Source organism: Drosophila willistoni (assembly GCF_018902025.1).
Source record: "Drosophila willistoni isolate 14030-0811.24 chromosome XL unlocalized genomic scaffold, UCI_dwil_1.1 Seg141, whole genome shotgun sequence".
NCBI lineage: Eukaryota > Metazoa > Arthropoda > Insecta > Diptera > Drosophilidae > Drosophila > Drosophila willistoni.
Window position 1 is genome coordinate 10,523,830 of NW_025814052.1, and position 24,569 is coordinate 10,548,398.

At 35.4% G+C, this 24,569-nt stretch overlaps 2 protein-coding genes across 3 annotated transcripts in view; both read right to left on the reverse strand.

The window, feature by feature from the left end:
- Positions 1-1,191: 1,191 nt before the first annotated feature.
- LOC6641118 (activating transcription factor 3) lies at positions 1,192-11,047 on the reverse strand. Its single transcript, XM_002064022.4, has 3 exons — positions 10,729-11,047; positions 10,545-10,637; positions 1,192-3,224 (listed from the first exon to the last, which is right to left on the reverse strand). Exons 1-3 carry the CDS (start codon positions 11,020-11,022, stop codon positions 1,623-1,625), a joined length of 1,989 nt encoding a protein of 662 aa, XP_002064058.2. The 5' UTR covers positions 11,023-11,047; the 3' UTR covers positions 1,192-1,622.
- Positions 11,048-11,459: 412 nt separating this feature from the next.
- The window catches only part of LOC6641119 (importin subunit beta), a 34,696-nt gene continuing 21,586 nt past the window's right edge, over positions 11,460-24,569 (reverse strand). The window contains exons 1-2 of one of the 2 annotated variants that reach the window (XM_047011135.1): positions 13,670-16,415; positions 11,460-11,792 (exon numbers count right to left, since the gene is read on the reverse strand). In XM_047011135.1, the coding sequence (XP_046867091.1) occupies positions 13,708-16,314 (2,607 nt within the window). In that variant the 5' untranslated portion in view covers positions 16,315-16,415 and the 3' untranslated portion in view covers positions 11,460-11,792; positions 13,670-13,707. Of the gene's footprint in view, positions 11,793-13,669; positions 16,416-24,569 lie in introns of those variants that run through there. The other variant, XR_006954330.1, reaches the window with a different exon arrangement.

The following is a 24,569-nucleotide window of genomic DNA, read 5'->3' on the forward strand; positions in this document are numbered from 1 at the left end:
GTATTTGGTTTATAGAACTCATATAGCATTTTGATTGGTTGTTGTTGTTGTTTCTATATTGCACTTTTCAATCAAATTTAAATAAAAAACCCAATTTGGTTTTTCCTACTTCAATTTATTTGTTTTTTGTTTTTTATTATTTGTCATATTTTTGATCAGTTTTTCTTAGATTTCCGTCCACTGTGGCATAAGGCGCGAGTTAAAAAGTTGTAAATTATTTTTTGTATTTTGTTTTGTTTTTTTTTTTTTGTATATTAAATTTTAGTTTAACAAAAAAGTTAGTAGTTTTCGTTTCATATTATTTAAAATATATTTTTTCTTAATTTCTTTTTTTTTTTTTGTTTTTTCTTTTTTTATTTTTAAGTGGTCAATTTTCAGAAAATTTTTTTTTGTTGTTTAAATTTTTTTCTTCGTTTTTTTTTTAAGGCCTTTGCTTTTGTATCTTAGAAATATAATATATATATATAGATATCGAATAGTTAATTTTTATGCATTTCATATCACTGCTTAAGACCTAAGACAAAAAAAAAAAAAAAAAATAATATACACATACATATGAATTTTTTTCTCCAATATCAAATATCAAATGTCATTGCAAATAATAAAAAAATTTTCACAAAAGAAAAAAAAACAGATTTCGTTTTCCAAAAAAAAAAAAAAAGGAATTAAAATTAATAATTACTGAGGCGGATGTGACTCTTCTTCTTCTTCATTGGTTGCTGCTGCAACTTCTGCTTAATTGGAATGTTACCGATTTAGATATATAAGATATATATATATATGTATATATATAAAAATTGTTAAGGGTTATGTACAATTTGTGTTCTTGTTTTCGTTTCATTTTTTTTCGTTTTTTTTTTTTGTTTCTGTTTTGTTGTTTTGCTTTTTGGGATGATCAATGATAAAGTTATAGTTTTTCAATTTTTTGTTAAATTTTTTTTCTTGTTTTTGTTTAGTTTAGTTAGTTTTTGTTGTTGTTGCTGTTTATGAGGTAGTAAAGCCACAAAACTAAGAGCCGCTCCAGGCGGACTTTTATACACATACATATGTAAGTTGTGTGTGTGTGTGTGGGTGTGTGTGTGTGTGTGTGTGTGAGGGTGTGGGTGTGGGTGTGGTTGTGGGGATAGGAATTAAGGGTGGTAAATATACAATATATAGATATATATTCGAGGGGTAAGGGAAGACCTTTTTTTTGCTTGTTTTTCTTTTAAGAGGGTTTTGTTTTTGTTTTTTTGGAACAACACTTAGCTAAAGCGGCTTAGATGAGTTTTTGTTTAATTAATAGGTATATAAAGGTAGTATTTATATATTTATATATATATAAAGACTTTCTCTTTCGGCTTGATTTGAATTTGATGTTTTTGTTATGCAATTTAATTCTAGCACCAGTAATCCACATTGGTCCATACTGAATCTATATCCTCTACATCGGCCATTTGGTGATCCAAATGTTCCTGTTGTTGCTGTTGTTGTTGTTGTTGCTCCTCCTCATGCTCCTCTTCGTGGTGTTGTTGCTGCTGCTGCTGCTGCTCCTCCTCTTGTTGCTGCTGCTGCTGTTGCCGTTGATCAAAAGTTATCATAGTTAGTTCCTGTTCACCTGCCGCCCGCTGTGGGGCCCTTCCTCACGCCAAACAACTGCCATTGGGCATAAATGCCGCTGCCCCAGTATCCAGATCAACAAATTCGGTACCATCGCCCGTCAATTGGGCAAGTAAATCATTTGCATAGCAATTATTCTTCATCATTAGCAATTGTTGCTCCTCATCGTAACATGGTGTCATTACACCAATGCCCACACCAACACCGACACCAACACCAACACCACCAACTCCAACCCCACCGACACCACCGACACCGCCAACACCCTCATTAACGATATTATTGTGATGTAGATTATTATGAAAGTCCATTAAATGATGACTATTATTATTTGAACTTTGCACCACGCTGGCCATATTGATGTTGTTGTTGATAATGCTGCTCGGATGGACACTGACAGCGTGTTTAATATCGGGAAAGCCATCACTTGGCTCAAACAAGAAACGTTCGGCACTCAGGGCTGTGGTATAGGGACTCTGTGAGTCGACCAACTCGTTCTTAACAAACTCAATTGCACTTGTTGTGCTTGAGTTGCTGGTGTTGCTGCTGTTCGTGCTGCTAATGCTGTTGCTGGTGTTATTGTTGCTGCTGCTGCTGCTGCTGTTGGTGGTGGTGATGTTGCTGCTGCCGTTGCTGCTGTTGCTGCTGCTGTTGCTGCTACTGTTGTTGATATTGCTGGTGGTATTGTTGTTGTTATTTAGGGCGGTGGTTGTGGGCGTTGTTGTTACTATTGTTACATTTGATAAACCCAAAAGTCCATCACAATTGGGCACATAATCAGAGACTTGTTGTTGCTGCTGCTGCTGCTGCTCGGACATATTGCTGGCATTGCTATTGGGATTACTATTAATATTATTTGCGGGTTGTAGGGTTTGTTGCATCGTTAATGTCTCCTGACTACCAGCTGGTGAACTTAAATAGCCAGCATGTTCAAATTCCTGAGGACTGGGCGAAGGTTTGCAATAACCATTGGGCAATTGTTGCTGTTGCTGCTGCTGTGAGGCTGCCGCTGCAATGGCTGCTGTCTTGGTACCAAATTTAAATGTTGCCATCGATGGTATAGACATACGTTGACCATTACCATTAGCACCACCACCACCGCCATTACCATTTGTAGCATTCTCACCACTCGGCTTATCCAATTCCAATTCGGATAAATATTTCATGGCCGGCGATTGCAGCAATTTCGATGGCAATTGACAGCCACCAACACGCAAACAGCTCGATGATTGATTATGAGTTTGCAGCATTTCCAATAGTTTTTGCCTTTCCGTTTCCAATAAACGCACTTGACTCTTCAATTCAATATTCTGTGTATCCAGCACTTCCGATTCTTTGATCAAATTCTGTGTACGTTCACGTTTCTTCATGCGGCATTTGGTGGCAGCAATTTTATTGCGTTCACGTCGCCGACGTCGTCGGTCCTCGTCCTCGGGCGTCAGTCCTTTGTTCGGTTGCGATTTGGTTTCACTATCGTCCTCATCGCTCGATTCTTCGCAATCCTCGTCACGGCGTGAACATTTTGAATTCGGTTGCTCGGAGCCAGAACTCGAATCGCAGGTGGATAACTTGCGTTTACTTTGTATGGACAGCTTGAGGCCAGCTTTGATCAATTGCGAACAGGTCTACAGAAAAAACGAGAGGGACCAAACAAAGAGAGAGTGAGATAGATATAAATACCAACTGAGTTAAAGTTGTTTGTCACCCATACCCAAAAATAATATACATATACATACATATATTTTTGTGTGTATATTGTAAACTCAAAACCAAAGAAGGTAGCCTGTCTGCTACACAACTACAAAATAAAAAATTGCATAAGTTTTTAACTAAAACACAAAAAATACAAAAATATCCATGCTGGGAACTGACATTTACAGTAAAAAGAAGTCAATGGAAATGTCTTGAATCAAGGTTGAAAATTTCATATACATGAAATGTCTTTCTATTTGAAACAGTCAACTTCTTATTGTTAGCCATGTAGTTGGTCAGAAAGTATTTCACGAATTTGAAATATATTTTAAAAATATCTCTTAATTAGTGCCGATTTCAGTCAGCAAACCCGTAAATATATAAGTCAAATCATAGGATCACTTTCAATGTCTGAAAAATAGTCAAAAACGATTTGCAAAGTTAATGCTATAAAATTTTGGTAAATCTGATCTTTTTTCCAGCCAGTAACTTGGCCAATTTCTAATCAATTTTAAAAGAATGTATCTCAATTTTGTAGCAATTTAGTATATTCAAAAGATGTCATTAAATAAAAAGGATAAAAAGATGTTCTTTACATTTCAATTCAAAATTGAAAAGTATTAAAATGAGATATCATTTTTGAAAATCGATACGCAAAGTTAAGAGTTTTTGTGAATTTTTCCGAATTTTTCAGTTTCAATTTTTGTCAATTTATCTATTTTCAATGATTCTTAATATTTTAACAGCGCCTTATATCTGTATGGCTAATCCGGCACTGATCTTAATGTGAGAAAATCAATTTTCGGGAGTTCCTTTTTTCTTTTCCTTCAACATATAAAAGCCTTATCTTACTTTGCGTTTAACTTTGATCAATAACTATATGTAGTATGTATATGTATGTAACGCCTGAGTCCACTGGACCAGAATAACCAAAACTTGACACCAATTCACTTTAATGTATCTAGGTTTATCATATTTATTTATTAAAACAAAAGAATCATCTTATTGAACCCTTTTTAATTTCACGAGACCAACGCAACCTCCTCGTCCAGCAAAAAAACCTCTCTCCTCGATTGCCAACTATCGATATCTATCCAACCAATATCGTTATCGACATGCTGATACCATTAGTATATGTATATATCAGTAGCGGATCTGATATCTGATGGATATAAATGTTTCACCAGCGGCTTTGGTGTGGAAGTTTTCCCCATATCATATATACATAGGATATATTTAAATCGTCCTAGTCTCGTTTCTACATAGCTAACAAAAGATGTACAAAAATGGAATCTTTTCAACCGATTAAACGATTAATAACGACAACAATCAGTTTACATCAATTTTTATGACTTTTTCGTATTATTTTTAATCCTTTTTTTTTGTTCAACCTACGGAAACCCCGAGAAAACTAGCCAAATTTCCACATATTTCATAGTTTTTGTTACACTTTTAGTGTTTTTGAAGGTTTGTACAAGTTTTTAGCCTTTATTATTATAATAATCATTGAAGTATTATGTAGAATGTTATTAGTTATTAGCTGGCTCACCGTGCGTATACGTTATTAGTGACTGATTTGCATGTAGCCAAGCTAACTCAAAAGTTTACAACTTTTTTTCTCTTTCAGGTCAGTGGGGAATTAACTCTATAGGATGAACTAGTATTTATAAAAGTATAAAAATGAGAAGTTATTCTCTTAAATATGAATATTAATTAGCTTTGATATAACTCATTTTCTTAGCAAAGGTTTTTTGAGTTATTGTGGATTGATTATTACGGATTGCCTCTTAACCCTGGTTTAGTTTTTTCACTGTCGCACAGATTGACACAGATTTTAAGTACCTTCTTTACACACACACACACACACACACACATACATATGTATATGATGGTAGTGGGTACTTCATTATCCCACATACACGCCCTTTTTTTTGCTCATTTTGACGCTTCCATTCCAGGTAGCCCATGACGAATCAAACTCAACAACTTGAACAGCTTTTGGCACATTCCCTTTAGCTCATACACATTCCACACACACACACACACACACGCACACACGCACACACACAGAGAGAGAAAAATCTCAACCTCGTGGCCCGATTTTGTTGTGGCAAGGTCTGAGGTCTGATTGGGGAGAAGATAATCTTTTGCGGCATTTTGTTTATTTATTTTATGATTTACTTGAGCGACCTTTTTTTTAGATACATATATAAGTGTGTGTTTGTGTGTGTGTGTGTTTTTTTTTTTTGCATGAATTTTGTATTATATTTAAGTGAAAGATAGAAATCGGACACGCCCTACAAAACGACATAAAACTCCACACTCTGCCGACTTGAAGAAAATAAAATCACAATCAACTGCAAAAACGTTTTTTTTTTTTTTGTGGACAAGTGCCAAGTGAGGTGGGCGGAATGCAACAACTTGCATCGAAATTTCTGGCCTTTTATGGCGGACGGTGAGGAGAGGGATGGAGGGATGGGGGGAGGTGACCCAATCAACAACCAAAAAACAACAGAAAACAGATGCTTAATCATTTTTTCACATTGTCAACTTTCATTTCAACAGGAATTGCAATTGAGCAGGCAGATTAAACAGATTAAACAGATCACAGATGAGATTATAGTTGGCAAATTTTATAGAAGATGAGAAGATGGGAATTCTTTAACATAAATTGCTTAATTTTCTTAGTAGTTTTTTTTTTTTTCGTCATGTTTCGAGCTCATTGAAAATGTCAGACGAGCTGACTTTCAATTTCGTTGCTTGTTCTTATGTTTTGTTGTTTCTTTTGCTTTTGTTTTATTTGCTGTCTGGTCGAGAAATTGTTCAGATGCCACCAAGACGATGGAATTGCCCCACCACCACCACCGATCCCCAACCTTCTTCTTCTTCTTCTTCTCAAGCAGCCTGCCACAGCCCATTGAACGCGCCCTTCTTTTCAATGTTGCTTCACACACACGCACACACGCACACACACACACACACTTATTTCAGCTCACTGAATCCAACGGGGCATTGTGTTTCATTTAAATTTTAGGCACGCTGCGCTTTTATTTATTGACCCAAAAAACAGATAAATAAATTTTGTTTAAGGCAAAAATAAAGAAAAACAACAACGCATAATCATAATAATCGCATGCGCCAACGAGTCCAAAAAAAAAAAAAAAAAACAACTGAAAAGCTGAAAAACTGAAGCCATATGACCATATGGTCGATCGACCGATCAGTCGATCTGTCAGTCCGTCGGTCGGTTGAATCGGTTGTTTCATTGATTTTGTAGACTTCTTGAAAATGTGTTTGCAGTTGCTACTTCTCTCTCTCTCTCTCTCTCTGTCTCTCTCTCTCTCTCTGTCTCCCTCTGTGTGTTGTGCAACTTAAACTAATGCAACTTGTCAGTGGTAAAACTGACAGCTAATAACAAAAAGAAGAAAAAAAAAAACAAAACAAACCTCCTTCTCCCCTATCAAAAATTCAAAAAGAAAATCAAGTAAACGTAACAAAAGTTCTAATTTTGCTAATTGCCAAATTTAAACCTTACAATGAATCCTTAAACCGTGTATTTACTTCAGTTAAAACTCTTAGCTTTAAGTTTTTTATTTTCAATTCAATATATTTTTTAAGAATCACTTCAAAACAACTATTAAAAATATGTTATTTTTCATATGTTTCTCAAGATCTCAAAACAAATGCCTACTTTAGGGAGTAAAGATTGGACTTTGAAGACTTTTAGGATTTGTCCTAGTCCACAGGATTTTACAATGTTTTAAAATAAATCTATCTAGAAAATGTTTTTGTCTCACTAATTTTGAGTAATTCGGCATTTCGTTAGTATGAGAATTTATCCACTTTGAAGATTTACTATAAAGTGCTAAGAACTGATATTATGAGTGGTGTCCAAATCGCCCTGGATTGATCCACGATCTCAGGTATATTTTTACAAATTTCAACTAGAAATTTCAAAGATTCGCCTTTTGAGCCTTTTTGTTTTTTTACAAATTTCAAAAGGTTCAGCTTTTGAACCTTTGGGATTTGAGCCAGCTTTAGTCGGGTCAAATCTTGATCAAGATTTAACATTGTTTTTCAATTATTCCATCTTAAAACAGTTTCTACAAAATTTCCATTAATTCTAGCATATTTTTTATGATTTTTGAATTTAATCCGTATTGGATTTAAAGGAGAGAGTATGAAGAATTTTTGTATTGGCAAATTTTTATTTTACGTTTATGAAATTCACCTCCTCTTCAGTCCTCACTTCGAATCTAAGCAAAATGTTAACAAGGAAGTTCGTTTTGGACAAAATATTGTATGTGGTTAATGGGCTACATATACATACATAGATAACGGTATCCAAGTGAATATGGAAACTGAAAAATTCAACTCGTTAAAAAAAAAAAAAAAGACCGTGCCTTTCTTTGCCTTTTGCATTTCGCTGCATTTGAACTTTGCGTTCTGCGTTCATGAATAATTCGTTTCGGTTATTTTGGTATTTCTTTTTTTGTTGGCTTTTTTTTTTTGGCCTGTATCTTTTCTCTTTGCGCTTCTCTTGATTCGTCTGCTTGTTTGGGCTATTTGTTTAAGTGCGAAGAAAACAAAAATTCACATGAAAACGAGCAACAAATAATTTTTCATGCATATTTCGTTTCATTTTATTTTGTTTGTCCCATTCATTGTGTGTGTGTGTGTGTGTGTGTGTGTGTGTGTGTGTGTGTGTGTGTGTTTGTGTCGTTCCACGTTTCAATATTTGCAATTTTTATAATTTTCTCTTTGCATTTTCTCATAAATTTGTTTTTGGCAACATTTGTGCAAATATTTAAGTCAACAACCAAAAAAAACCAAATCAACAGAAACGAACGATGTGCAGTAAAAGCTACCCAAAAAAAAGGTGGAAGAGGGTAGGTTGAGAGGGGTGTGGGGTGAGGGGGGGTTGGTTGAAAAGAACAAATGTATAAGAAGGTTTCAAGACATATCGAAAAAGTTTCTTTTAATTTGTTGGAAAACAAATTAGAAAACGAAAAAAAAAAAGAATAACTAAAAGGGAAAATAGAAAATGTTTTGCCACTCAAATTGCCAATAAATTTGTTTCCAAGTAATAATCATAAATCACACATATACACATACATACATACATACAGACAAATAGACACACACATGCACACTCTCACACATACATTTACACACCTGCCAATTAGTTGCAGTTGAAAGCAAACTGAAAGAAAAAAACAAAACCAAATGTAGACAAATACTCAATACTCTATAGAGAATTTGCATACCTAGATGCCTATATTAACTAATGTACTCTAATTGTTTGGCGGCAGAGTATGCATACATATATGTATGTGTGTGTAAGTATGTGTGTGTATATATAGAGAATATATCTACTGGATGCGGCGACAATTCCAACGGATTTTAATTGCTGTTGCCGCCACCGACGCCAAGCAAAATGTCATTCATATGCACCTGCCGCACACTCCCCTGTATTATCACACCTCCCCTCACCCACACACACATACACACACTAGACACACACACAGACACACAGAGTCACATAGTTATGTGCCTCATTAAGGCCAATGTCAGTTAAGTGATTCTCCTCCACACTCACGTACAACAACGTTAAAAAAAACCACAGAAAATGTGCAGATGATGCGTTCAGATACAGATACAAACACAGATACAGATTACAAATACATTTACCAAACTAAATAAATAACTAAAAAAAAGTGAAATCAATTCTGCTTGCATTTTGCAATTGAGAAACGCCCACAATGCAACTTAAACATCTCTGAAATCTCTCCAAATCGATTGTGACGTTTCACTGGCGCTGCTCTGGTCAGGTCAGAACCGGAGATGTTGGACCATCAAATGCGTGGGTTGGTTTGGTATGTGGGCGCCACCACCAACCCTCCTCCTTCTTCTCCTCCTCCTCCTCTCTGTCTCTCCTTTAGAGAAACGCAATCCAAAATCTCATGAATGAAACAAAAACTCAGGCACAGACACAGAGAGAGAGAGGGAAGAGAACTCAATGAATCTGATTGAAAGACACACGAAAATGCAATTCAAGTCAGCGACTGACTGGCTACTTAGTCAATTCAATTGAACTACAAATTGAACTACTCGGAAACTTAATTTGCCATGCAATTTGTTTTTTAGAACGAAATCTATTTTATAAATTGAACCAAATTAATTGAAAGTTATGCAAAGAAAATGGCAAAAACAAAAACACACAAAACACACAAATATAATGCAATCACAAATTGCAATGCTAATTGGGGAGCTTAGGTGACATCGAATTTGCATAACGTAATATTAATTATACTATTAATCTATACAAATGATAAGCAAATTAAAGAGTTTTAAAATTTGGCTATGAAATTCGATTCTTGTTGGAATGAGGTCTTCAATTTTCATTTCTAATAGCTGATGACAATTTTATCATAAACACTTTCTCAAAAAAAAAGTTTACAGTTTTCAAGAATTTTTGAAAATAATTTACAATAATTCTTTATTAAACTATATTTCGAGAGATTTTTATGGAAAAGTTTTTATCAGCCATTAGGAGTTAAATTGGGTAGAAACCCAAGAAATTTTCTTCGACTGTATTTTGGCCAATTTTTGAAAGTTATATCTTAGTTTTATCGTAATTTGCCAACACTTTATTGAAAAAAAAAAAACAAAATATTCTAAAAAAAAAATAATTTTCAATCATTTTACTCATTAATTTTCCTATAATTGTATTTTGGCCAATTAAGAAATGATTTTCAAAAGTTATATCTCAGTTTTAGCTTTCCATTATTTCAAAATTTCTAAACTTTTCAAAAAATTATGAAATTAATGTACAATTGTTTAAATAAATTGGTCAAAATATAAGTTTTTAAGGGTTTTAGTTTTATTTAAAACATCACTTTTTAATGAGAACGTTAAGACTCTTGGCAGAGTTGCAGTTTGTCAAAGTTGAATTTTAAAATCATGTTGATATATTGGTTTTCGAATTTTTATGGACTTTTTGACCTTTTACACGAAATAATATGACTGACTTTTAAAAACAAAATTGAAAACTTTCAAGTTGTAAGCTGTACTCTACTCTGTTTCGCTTTATATAGTTGTAATTCACAACTAGTTTTGGCTAAGCGATGAGTAAAGATCAAAAAGTAATGCAAAACTCAAAGTCTGACGTGGCTTTACTTTGTATTTCAACCACTTTCAACTAATTGCAAAACTACATACTATTTTGATCAATCAAAGAGATAGACTCTCACCTGTTGCACACTGGGCGTGGTAGCTGTACCGCCTGCCGGTGAATCCAATGGTGAGGCAGAGCAACTGGAATGACTGCTATCCTGTGAATAGGACTGCAATGGAATCGATTAGTGACTTAAGTCGTTGGCTGCCATTTGGATTATTAATTGATTTGATTTGATTAATCAATTGATTGATTCTTACCTGTCCATTTTGATTGCCATTGAAATTTCTGACACTGACAATTGGTGTGGATGCATTGCTGCTAGTCACTGATGAATTGTTGTTGTTGTTATTAATGTTATTATTATTTATATTATTGTTGTTGTTGTTGTTGTTGTTAATGTTATTAAGATTAAAGTTGAAATTATCCAATGGATTTGTCATGGCAATCAATGAATTGAGAATTTCTGGAGTTTTTGGTGTATGTGCACCAAGGCCAAGGCCGCTGGACTCGATGCTAAGCAAAGCAGCTGACGGTATATTTGAATTGAACATTTTTGCAAATTCAAATTCAAAAAAAAAAAAAAACTAAACAAAAAAATTAACACACACTCAACAAATATTTGAAGAAATCTTATTAACTTTGTCTTAGGTTGTAAATAATTAAGTTTATTTTTCGTTTCTTTTTTTTCTTTTTGTTTCTTTTGCGTTTTCTATAATTTTCTTTTAACGATAGTTAACCGTTTTAATTTGTTATGTTGTTGTTGTTGTTTTTATATATATTTAGATCACAGTTGAAGGCCTACACGTTGCATTTAGTTGGACTGCTTTTTTTTGTTTAAGTTGTTTTTGTATTTACTTTCTTCTTGTATAAATATCTCAAAAAAAAAAAAAAACACATGCACAAAGTTGTTTGTTGTTTGTTGTTGTTGCTGTTGCTGTTGTTCTTGTATCACAAAACTTTTTATGTTTTTATATATATATTTTTTTTTTTTTGTATATTTAGAAATATTGTTTCATTTGCATTTGCTGTGCAATATATATGCAATAAATGTTTTAGCCTTTCGTTTTAGCTTTTTGGTTGACACTGTTGACGCCTTTGACGTTGCCATCGGCAAGCCCGTTTGATTGTTGTTGCTGAATGTTGAGCGTTAAATGTTGTTCAATGTTATTGTTGAACAGTTAACCGGCATCATCTCTCTCTCTCTCTTGCTGGCATCCATCCGACCGATCGGCCCCAAGACGAAGACGACAACGAAGACGTAGACGAAGACGACGACACAGACGACGACGACAACGTTACCGCTTTTCGACTATACGAATCTCTGCAAAAAACGAAAAAAAAAAGAGTAAGAAAGATAGTATTAGCAAGTGCCACAAAGAGAAAGAGAGTGAGTGAGCATACGAGTGGGGGGGTGAGTGGGGGTTAGCAGAAGGTGGACTTCCCCCTTTGTTATTGTGCTTACAAAGAGTGGGGAGTCAAAAGTCAAAAGCGAGCACCAATTATTTCTACACTATTATGAAGGAGAGAGTGAGCGGTGAGAGGGGATATTAAGATTTTTTTTGTCTTTTTTCTCAAATTTTAACAATTTAAGAATATTTTGTTAAAAACTTCAAAGAAATTGATGTAAAATTAAATAAGTTATTGAATTTCCGGAGTCTTAGTCATGGGCGTAGCCAGGATTTCAATTAGGAAGGGGGGGTAGGAAGCCATTTTTTAACCATCAAACTCTTACAAAAAAATTAAAATAAATAGTTTTTTGAAAATATTTAAAACAGATTTTGGTTGAGAATTAACAAAGAAACATTTTTAATCAAAATTAATTACAAACATTTTTTTAAAAATTGGTCATGATTACTAATTTTGTAAGAAATTTCATTTTAAATTGAATGAATTCATTTAAAAATTTTTATAAAGTTTAACATTCTAGAGGGGCAGCTGTTATCCCTTGTCTTTATTGCAAAATATTTTCCCTTAACCACAAAGGAAAGTAAATAAAATATTCCATTCAATTCATATTTTCTATAAAAATTTGAAAAAAATGGCTTTGTTTTTCAATGCCTTTTCTATAAAAAAAACAGATAGAATTTTCTTACACACAACTTTGGTAAAGGAAATGGATTTCGAAGACTTATTTGCTTTAGCAGTTTTTTGTATACATATGTACATATATAAAAAAAATGAAGTAAGTAAGTCGTCTCGCCAACTTGGGTATAAGGTATAAATATAGGTATATATATATATATATAAGCATATATATGAGAGCTAAGCTAAATCTGCTTAATTTAAACTTATAAATATCTAACATGTTAGTCTATTAGTCTAACTTTTCAGTTTGCAATTTAGAAATAATAAAGTACATATAGATTTTTGTGTCAAAACAAGAAGATTTTCTTTGAAAATATATATTTATATGGTATTCTATTTCTTTTTCAAACATAATTTCACTCAAAATGCAAATTAGAGCTGTCAGAAAAATTAAGAAAAATAAGAACACACACACACACAGACAGACAAACACACACACGCATAAGCAATTTCTCATTTAAGTTTTTGGGCAATTTTGTTTCACATTTGGCCATTTATCATGGTCTCCAATGGATGTTTTGGCTGCTTGGCTGCTTGGCTGCTTGGCTGCTTGTCCCTCATCTAAGACATGCTCTATAAGTTTTAGTGGTTCTTATTTTTATGATGTCTCTCAGTCAGTGGCAGGCAACACTCTCGGTGGGGGCAAATTGAAAGTCGAAACAACAAAAAAACTGGAAGGAAGGCAGAACCGAAACCCCTTTTTAACCCCCTCCGCTTCCCCCCTAAAGAATATGATTTATGACTTTCGCATGGTTTTTTTGTTTTTTGTTAGAGGGGAAGCTTTTAATGCTTTTTTTTTTTTCTTGTGACTTGCAACGAAAAATCTTGAAAAATGTTTCAATTCGTTTTGCGTTTTAGCTGATTTGGAGTTTTCTGACCAAATGTGGCAAACGACGCATGCGTAGCGGCCAGTTGACTCTAAACCATGCCACACCAGTCTCTCTCTCTCTCTCTCTCTCTGTCTCTCTCCCTCTCTCTCTCTTGCTTCACTGAGAACTGATTGTGAGACATTTGAGGTCAGATCAAAAATTGGTAATTAAATGTAAATAATAATTGTACTAGAGCTTTTTGGTTAAAAAATAAAGTATTGTATATATATGTATATAGTAATACCTTTCTATAAACAATATGTCTTAAATTTCTATGAAAATTTACTGCGCTCTGGAACTTCGGGTATTAATTTTCTTAATCTCATTGGCTGCCCAAGTGGATAGCATTTTGGCGCGTTGCAATTTGGAACGTTTGCCCTTAGCCAGGAATTGTGTGATAATCATATCGTCAAGCAATGGATAAAGACGTGGCCCAAACGAACTGCACAAATCACCAATCAATCCAGCAGCACTGGCCATCCTTGTATCAGAGACATGACCCTCCTCTTGGGCAATACGTTTAATGAATCCAATTATATGCATTAGATGCGGTTCCATATGCAATACATCATCATCCTGAAGACCCTGAATAATGCCCGTGTAGGCTCCGAGAACACTTTCGCGCAATTCATTGATATACTCGTCGTGAATATTGGCATCAGTTTGCAAATTGGAAGCAGCTTTTAGCATTTCAAGAACCATATTCAAATATTTGAGGAAATCACTGCCAATGCTTAGAGCCATATCACCAAAGGCTGATACAATTTCTGGCTTGACACTGCGATGCAAAGTTGGCTCAACCAAATTGCTCATCAAGGTGGACATTATCTCATCGCAATAGGGTACAATCAAGTGTTTTAGGGCACAGCAAATGTCACCGGTAAGACCAACAGCAGCACAACACACTTGATATTCATTGTGATTCTTTAGACCCATGATGAGGACATCCTTGAAGGCTGGCATATATTTGGCAAATTGTATGCCCAAAAGTTCAATCAATGTGGACACAGCCATTAAGGCATCCTCTTGAACACCACCCGATTTGCCAGCACTCGATTGGAACATGGCCAGCAGAGATGTCATAATGGCATCCGATATTTGTGGAGCATCCTCTTTATGTAGTTTGCGCAACACCGATTGAAGTGTGGCACAGAGAAGAGATTGCAAATCATTGATCTGATGACGATCACTGTGATTATTGATATGTTGGTCCATTTGTATAACCCGATTGAGACGTTCCAAAATGACAATTGTTGTCCGCTGGACAACCAAATGGCAATCTCGTGGAGAGTTCTTAATCATATTCATTAGAGCCTCATAGGCAGCGCTACGTAAATTGGACTGAGCACCACCATCGAAACGATCGGTTGACTCCAGCAAGTGTGTGATAATGACTTCAAAGTACGGCGATAGCGAATAGGTTTCTGGAGTTTCTCCCTCGGCGGTCATAGCGGCGTCATAAGCAGCATTGGACAGACCAATAAATGCCCAACAAACATTGGCCGCCACACGGGATTCCGATTTCAGGTTAGCGACAAGGCATTCCAATAGGGTTAGCAGATATGTCCTATTTATAGCGGCCTCTGGGATAATATCGGAAATGCGTCCAAAGGTCCAAACAGTTGTATCTCTGACATTGACACTCGGATCGTACATCAGGCGTATAAGAGTGGGCATGGCTTGTTCGACAAGTGGTTTCAGTGTATTTGGCTCTAAGCCATTCAAAACCGAACCGAAAGTCATAACAGCTGCATCACGATAACGCCAATTGGGCGATCCAATGTTCTCTTTGATGAATGGCAACACATGCGGAACAATCTCATCCTTACAACAATTGGCCAAAAGCATAAGGCACACTGATGAAGCTTTAGCTGGACTCCAAGTGTCCTCATCATCGCACTCATCTTGCTTGGTCAATTTTTCAACCAACAGTGGTGCAAGGAATCGCAATGCCCCGCGAGCATAATGCTTGGATACACCCGAATCGATAGCCAAATCGATCTCCTCATCGCACACATTCGACCAGAATTCAATACCCTGCATGGCAATGGCATCATATTCTGATCTCATGGCATCCAATGTGATGGGGAATAGAGCTTGAGCCATATATGGTTCCATAAACTGATAATACAGGGTCATAATCTTAACCAAACATTGCATAGCAGCTACACAGATTTCGGCATCCGGGCATTGTGTTGCCCCGCACACCACTTCCATTATGAAATTCCTTTCCATATCCTGTTCGAAATTAGCCTTTGTGAATTCCAAGGAGTTAGTCAATGCCGTTGTGGCTGCCAATCTGACATGGTTACTGGGCTCCAATTCACGCATACCATGAATAATGGCAGTTAGCAACTGATTCGATTGAGTCTCCAATACACCATATTGTATATCCTGGCAAATGTAACCAATCGCTTCCAGGGCTGATTCACGATGCATTTCACTTGATGCCACGTCGACCACCTTATTGACGAGAGTCTGAATTAGCATGCCCCAACGATTAATGGGTAATTCAATAACGGCCACATAGGCCACACATTGAGCGGCACATGAAGGTCGTGTATTCTCAGTGCCCAATGCTGATAAAATATTATACTTAATGAGTTCTCTTGTCGAATCGGGAAATTGATGCCAACGCTCTTGATATTGTTGACTAACCGTCACATCTTTGCTGGTCAAATGGTTCTTCAATTGGAGGCCAGCCGCTATACGAGCCACAGGACTATTTGTTATATTAACCAGAATTTCGGATAGAGCCATAAGGAACTCTGGCAAATTGCCAGAAGCTGCCTGCTCCAAAATGTTCTCTGCATAAAATAGCTCATCTTTGTCGGGCGATACTGTCTTCTCCAAAATGGCAATTAATTGTCGCGTAACAACGGAAGTCATTTTTGCACTTTTTTTTTTAACTTTTGTCGAGCAGAACGTTTGCAAATTTTGAAGAAATTTATTTATGATTATGTCAAATTGAGTTACAAAATCCGATTCGATTCGATTAATAATTGACAGGAGGCTCTGTGCTGAGCTGAGCTGAGCTGTGTGTATTCATTTCGATTTATTTTTGTGCCAAACAGAGAGAAGACTTTGTTAGCAAACTGTTGGCAATTCCACCCAGCAGGGCACTTTATCTACTTACTATGAGTATGTGGTATAAGTATAAGTATGTTGGTCTTTATAGGCACATACATACATACATATATAGATAGATAGATTTAGTCATTAACATTCCATTGATTTGCCTTCCCTCTTGCCCCTCTCCTCATTTCTTTGCTAAAATAAAGTTATTTGCTATTTACTCATAAATCAAGCGACAAAACGTTCGACTGTTTGGTTTTTTATTTTTCCTCTGTGATTTGTTGATTTGTCACATCGGCCGACAAGTGCTGGGTATATATATATACAAGTAGATCTCGAGTATTTAATCAATTTCAAATGTAAAAGTTCAAAATGCACAAGGTAAATGGTTTTTTAAAAGTTATCGAAAAGGTTTCCTATATAGTTTTTATCGACAGTTATCGAAAAAGTTTTCTATTTCGTTTTTAGCAAACTTTATTGTAAATTTAATCTATAAGAATGGCTAACAAATAAATATTATATCAATTCTTTTTGTTAAATTTATCGATAAAAGTTTGTTTCTCACAGCGAAATTTTCCTCTGCTTCCTCTCATGTGTGAATCACGCCTCACAGGCCTTTCGAAATTTATGTAAATAGATTTTTTTTACCTATTTTTATACATTAATTCCTTATACATTTCCAAAAAAGATTTGGCAAAACTATTTATAGCTTTCTCTCCAACCCAAAAAGTCATAAATTGATCATCAGTTTGTCTTAGTAGTATGAACAGAAACAGACACAGAAACAACAACAACAACATCGAACAAAAAAAAAAAAACCGTCAAATTGAAAACTAAAACCGAAATGGAATAAATTATCGATACTCTCGTACTAGTCACGTCCTGCCATAAAAACTAAGCAACAAAAATAAAAAACCCATGAACATTTATACAATGAATCATTTCCATTACAGCGAAAATAAAATAAGTTAAATAATATAACTTGGCTTTTCAAAATGCAACACAATAATTTTTATAATAATAATAATAATCATAATCGCAATGATATGTGTGTTCCCATTCAAAACTCTATACGTACATATCTCTTGGAGCGCAATAATATGCAAAATGCGAAAAAAAAAAAAATTGAAGAAGAGACAAACATTTTACAAAACAATTTATTATAAATTTTTATCATGTTGTTTGTTTGCGGTTGTTCGGTTTGCTTTTCGATACCCTCTAGTCAAACAAAATACACAAATGGGAGGCACTGTAAAGTGATCGGTGAGTGGAACTACGCCTTGATTTTCTCTATTGAAGCTTGCAAGTCTTTAGTCTGTAGATATATCTCTAGAATCTATGACAAGATCAATTAAACAACTTATTCGTTTCGATTTTTGGCCCAGAGCTATTGTTAGATTTACAGCTGATTGTAACTAAACTTGAGCCAATCTAAGTCTAAAGATACTTTCTAAAGATCTAATATCAAGTAACTAAAACGCATGAAAACAAATCTAAAGATTACTGAAGAGAATTAGAGTGTGAAACTATCTACTAGAGAATCCTAAGGATCTAATAATGAATTCACAATGGAATGGAACAATAGATGGAGGATCGCTAAAGTTAATGAATGGGGAATGTGTGAATGGAACGAATATGAAACACTTGATCTAACTATCTACTAGATGATCCTAAGGTGATCCTAATAATGAATTCACAATGGAATGGAACAATAGATGGAGGATCGCTAAAGTTAATGAATGGGGAATGTGTGAATGGAACGAATATGAAAGATGTGATCTAAAATACTTGATGCAAATCTTTTATATTCGATTCTAATGCAGGGTATTGCTGCTGTCGATCATTTTGACTTAAGCATCAGTATTTCACTGTTAAATTTGTTTTGTTTTTTTTTCATTTTCTTTTTATTTACTTATTTTTTTTTTTTTTTGTACGTGCTTTAGCTGCAGTTCCAGATTTCACACGAAACGAGCGAAAAGGCTAAAAAGACACAGCACACAAACAGCGAAACAGCTTAAAAGCAAATTGCATTTCAAATGATACAAGATACGAATGTTTGTGTTTGTGTGTGTGTGTGTCTACATATAGAGACGTGTGGGCGTGGCACAGCAACAACAACAACAACAACAACAATAACAAAAAGGCATTTTCGAAATTTCTCAAAAAAAGCGAAAATTATGATGAATAACAACAAATAAATACAAAACGATGGATGGATGGATGAATGGGATGGATGAATGTTTTGGTCGTTTAAGTTAAGGCAAAAAAGAAAAAACAGAGACGTGGCAACCAGAAAAAAGAGGGTTGTTATATCAACTGGACATCTGTGTATATATATAATTGGCTCTGTTAAAAGTTGTTGACTCGTTTACATCATATCACTTTAAATTGTTGAAAAGTTGAAGAAAGAATTTGCCAAAATTTCATCAATTAGAGAAGAGTTGATTAAAAGTTTAGCCAACTTCGAATACTATCTACTTAAAGTGATTGTTTTTATCTCTAGGATTTTATATATCTTTGTGTGTGTGTGTGTGTGTGGGTGTGTGCGTGTGTGTGTGTGTGTGTGTGTGTGTGTGTGTGTAAGTGAGGGTTAAAACCAATCAATGGTGAAAAACTTTGCAAGTTTTTCTTTTTCTCTTTGGTAATCTCACAAAAAGTTTATATATATTATTATATATATGTATATTCTAGGTATATATATATATATATGTATATAGAGAGAGAGAGAGAGTGAGTGTTGGCCCTTTCTCTCTCCCTCTCTCTGATGAGTTTTACTCATTGTTTGTTTGGTCATAAAAATAACTTCTTCCTCCTTGTTGTTGTTCTCTATGCTTTTGTCTCTACGTCTCTGCGATTCTCTCTTGGTGTGTCTCTTTGGCTTAATTAAAAGCATTGCCAAAGCCAAAGCCAAACAATCATCATCATCCAACTAACCTCCTGCTTCTCATCCTCCTCCTCATCATCATCATCAAAGACAAACAAAATCGTTCAATAGATAGAAGCAAAGTATCTTCCCTATAGATACAAAATTGCCACATTTAATGGGGCACCACCAATCCACCACCATTGTCTATCTCTTTCTCACACACTCGCAGTTTGTCTTTTCTATCCCTTGATAGTTTCTAATTAAGTGTCATTGATTCAAACACAAAAAAAAAAAGAAAAGCAAGCAAGCAAAATACAAGGAGAAACAGAAACAAATTTACACTTTAATTAGGCATTTTGATTAGGTTTTCTTTTTTAAGCGAATAGCAACCCACCAATTCAACCACCAAAACCACCCACCCACCAACTGTTGAAACGACCACCATGGAGCTTCTTTAATTCCTTTCCTTCTTACCATGTCTCTCTCTCTCTAGCTTCTCTAACTTGGTCTTGATGTCTTGTGTCCCAAAAATGGTCTGGCCATTCAATTAATTTATTATTCACTTACCAACGCTCCAGGAGAGAAGTGGGGGAGAAGCCAGAGCGAGAGAGAGAGAGAGGGGGCGAGAGAGGCAGGAGGAGTTGGCTTGGGTTGGGAGCACATAAAAATGTTATAAAAATTAAATGCGCCAAGAAAATTTTCGCACATTTTGGAACGACCACCCGTAGAACATTTGTGCCAAAAATGTCCTGTAGAGATACATGGAACAGAGAGCTCTTCCAGGGGGGTGGGGTGTGGGGGGGTAATGGTTGATGGAGCGGATATAAGTATATAAACTTATGGACACAACGCGTGGCACTAGTTTTACAGTTATAAACATTTCATTGCACGTTTTTAGCATTAAAATTTGAGAACGTTCAAGAAAAACGGCAAGGAAAATAAACAGCGGGAAAACAATTTTGACCCACAACTTCCCTTCTCTCTCTCTCTCTCTCTCTCTCTCTCTCACTCACATACATATTTATAGAAAACTGTTGAAAATGGAGTCAAGAGGAAATTTTATGCCAAATGAAAAATTATGGAAATTAGATGTGTGTGTGCAGGGTATCCAAGGGGGGGGGGGGGTGTGGGGTGGCAAAGGGCGGTAGGCTAATGGGGTGGCTAGCTGGTTCAATGAAACTTAAGTCAAGCCAGAAAAAGCCTAGAAATATATGTCATAAAACTGAAATGTAATCTAATCAGCAAAAACAAAAACGGCAAAATAAAATTCACAGATAATCAAATTTATAGAATTTTATATACAAGTAAATATATACATATATATATATATAGCATCGAAGCTAATTTAAGGCTTTAGTTTTCATTTTAAATAATAATTTTGCTTTTTACTAAACAAATATACCAAATATTGCTCTGAAAATTTTGTTCTTTAGCCAAATCGTTTGATCATGTTGTTCTTTTATATATATTGGTACTAAAGTTAAAGAATTTTCCCATCAATTCTTATCAAAATGGAAAAATAATGAATTATAGGTGAGTTATTTATTGTGGAATAATTTATAATAATTTTGTGACGGATCCTTGGGGAAGGAAATGAGGGAAATTTCCTCTCCTCTCCTTACACTTTTGAAATTTCGTTAACCAAAATCGAGTTCTTTATATGAAATCACAGATTTTACTATCCCAAATTGGTCTCAGAACTTGTATTTAAGCCCTTAAGGCTCTATGTCAATTTTCAAAAGAAGATTTATATTCAAGTTTTATGTTAAAGAACTCCAGAAACTACTTCTAGATCCAACAACCATTCGAAAATATGGCTTCAAAAACCAAACCAAAGAAATAACAAAGAAAGTATTCCATGAGTTGTCAAATTTTCGATTGTTTAGGTGATTATTAAATGTTTGTTAATCAGTCTTTTTAGTTAATTGGAATTGAAGTGTATGTCTAAAGGGCCTAATCACAATAAACGTGGAAAATATTTCCAGGAAATCCCTATTTTTTGTATTGGTAAGACTGGTAAGTAGTGTCTCTACCAAGTGCCACATAATGCTTGCCCTGCAATCGTGCAATTTCGAAATGCGTCAACTGATGTACGCATTTTATATACATACATACATACCGTTACCGTTACCGTTCTACCTATCAACCATATCTCGTCGAAGTGTATCTTGAGCAATTCATTTTCATTAGTCATTTCTCCTAGCTCACCTTCGTTTCGCCATAGATAACACACACACACACACAGACACACATACATACATATGTCAAATGCAATGCGTATACGCAGTGTATACCCCTAGATATAGAGCAATATGTACATATTTTTGTATGTATGCAAGGACGTTCACAATCAAAAAAACAAACTTTCATACTCCAACTTTATCAGAAAGCTATCAGCTAGAGCTGCCGTGTCTTATATGTCAAAAAGATGTCTTATCAGAGGGGCAAAAGCGCAAAACGAGCGACAAAGAATTCTTATCTAGAGCTTGTTTTTAGATTCCCAACCAACCCAACCACGTGCCCCTTCCACCTGCCCCTTTCACCTGCCCCTTCCTGCCTGCCCCTTCCTGCCTGCTATGTCAGGTATGTTTCATTTCCTTCATCTTGTTCGTTTTTGTTTCTTTTTTTGTATGCCCAGTTTCTATATTTGTTTGGTTTTGTGATTTAAGAAAATCTAATTAATTTTCAAATGTTAATACATTTTGTGACATGAAAACGATTTATGTTGATTATATGGCTAGTAAACTAGCTGACATTATCAGCAAAGGCAACAACTAACAATAAGAAGAAACAAACTTACTGCTCACATCCCACACACACACACACACACACACACACACATGTCGTATGTGAGTATTTATTGTTATTTATGAGTGGGTCGTTTCTTTTTTTTTTTTGGAATTTTATCAAAAAAGCCTTAGCAATTGCTCGAGTTTTTTTTTTTTTTGGTTCTTAAGCCATTTAAAATGGTTTTCACACCTCGACTATCTAAAAGGAACCCATTGCCTTTGTCTTTTGCTTCTTTCTTGCCATGCGACAGCTGTCATCGTCATCGTCATAATCATCATCATCATCATCATCATCTTGAACATTATCGTCAAGATCATTATGAAGTGAGCAACGGGCATCATAAGCATCAACATTGTGATTTTTTATGGTAGGAATTCGCATTAAAAATGTTTATTGTGTTTATTTATTGCAAACGAGAATCGAGAACGAAGAACGACCAAAATGGAATACCAACAACACCAACAAACATACATACACATATACATATACAAAGTAAATCTAATGGAATTTTTTTTAGTTTTAGTTTTTGTTGTAATGTAACAGCTAATGGAAAATGTGTTACAGTGGTTAGAAAAGCACAAAAATTTTAAACAAATTTTAACAACATAATTCCATATACAGTAATGTCAGTTAAAATTGGTGACCCCTAACATCGGGGGCGGCCATCTTGAAATGTTTATGTGTGTGGTAACCCTAAATGAAGATCATTGTTGATCGTAAGATATGTATGTAACCACTGTGCCACATTTGTGTATAAATATTGTGGAGGTGACGGAAATGGGAGATGTTCTGTGGTGGTGGTTGCGGTGGTTGGTGGTGCATTCGTGCTCAATTTTTACACTTGTGTCGATGTGTGGCCAGCTGCCAGCTGTCCGATGCCCAAATGTTTTTAGGAACAATTTTTGTGTTTCTTTTGATTCGGGGAAATGTGTGGAAAAACGAAACGAGAATGAGCATCAAGATAAATATTTATTTCGTTTATATAGAATGATCAAGAGAGATAGACGGAGAGAGAGAGGGAGAGATATAGAGACGGGAGACATCACACACTTCATTAGGTTAGAGATATTTAACCCAGGAATCAGGGCAAAAGGAACCACTCCCAGGTATTTTTTTTTGTTGTTTTTTTTTGTCAAAGGAATTTCCAAATTTATGCCCTAGGGGGAGTGCCGAAAATACAAAAACAAACAAAGAACAACAAAAAAAATTAGCGAACAAAATAAAAAAAAAAGTATCAATTAGCGTCCTGGGAATGTTTCTAACTAATGTGTATGTATGTGTGTGTGTGTGTGTGTGTACGTTGCCTTCTTGGGAAGGACACCTAGTAAAGTGCAGTTAGGCACGCCCAAGTCAACTAAGTTGCCATATATCAAATGTTGCCCACACAGAAAGGAGGAGAGAGAGTGGGGGAGGGAGTGAAAGTTGCTTTCTCAGCATGTCCTTGACACATATCCTGGCATTTGCTCAGCACGCACATGTCTTTCTACGTCCCTATACCTCCTTTTTCCTCTAACTCTCTCTCTCTCTGTCTCTCTTTTTCCCTCTTTCGCTTTCTTTCTGAAACTAGGCAACGCCTTGTTGGGTTTCCGCTTGGTTTTTTTTTCCATTTTTTTTTTATTTTTTGTTGGCCCTAATCCATTTGAACTTTTTGTCATTTGCTGCTGCTGCTGCTGCTGCTGTTGCCAACTCTCAGCTAAGGATAATAAAAAGCATAGAAGAAGAAATTCCACTATTTTTTTATGGGGTCGTCGCAAAGTTCTTTTCTGTGGCTTCCCTTCATATGTGTGTGTGTGTGTGTGTGTGTGTGTGTGTGTTGTAATATAATCCTAATGGAATTTACAAACTGAAACTTTACAATGGTCACAAGGACATGCTGCGTGTCCTTTGTCATTTGAGTCAAACTAAATTGAGGCACAAGAACAAAAAAAGCAAAAAAAAAAAAAACCAACGAAATGAAACGGAAAATGAACAATAAATGATATGGAATTGAAATGAAATGAAATTGAAACCAAACAAAATTAACCGCCAGTAAACTTGAAAAACTATTCCAATTTCGCATAATTTCCGAATCAAGATTGAATTCGTTTGGAAATTAAGCAACAATCTATGGAAATTGAAGGTCAAGTGCATTAAGGCGAAACGGAAATGAGAATGTTAAATCGAAATCAGAAAAAAAAACTAGTTGAAAGACGCAAAACTAAAAGACCGCACTCTCTAGACATAGGAGACACTTGGGGTTGGAGGTCGTAAGGGTGTTCGCGGGGGTGGGGTGCGGGTGGTTGAAGGTGGTGAGGTGGGGAATGCGTGCGTGAGCGTAGTAAATTTCATTTTATTTGATTTGATTTTGAACTAGCGACGACGACGACGCCGCTAATGTTATCCTTGAGTCAGTCCAAGTCGCAGTGCCCACACG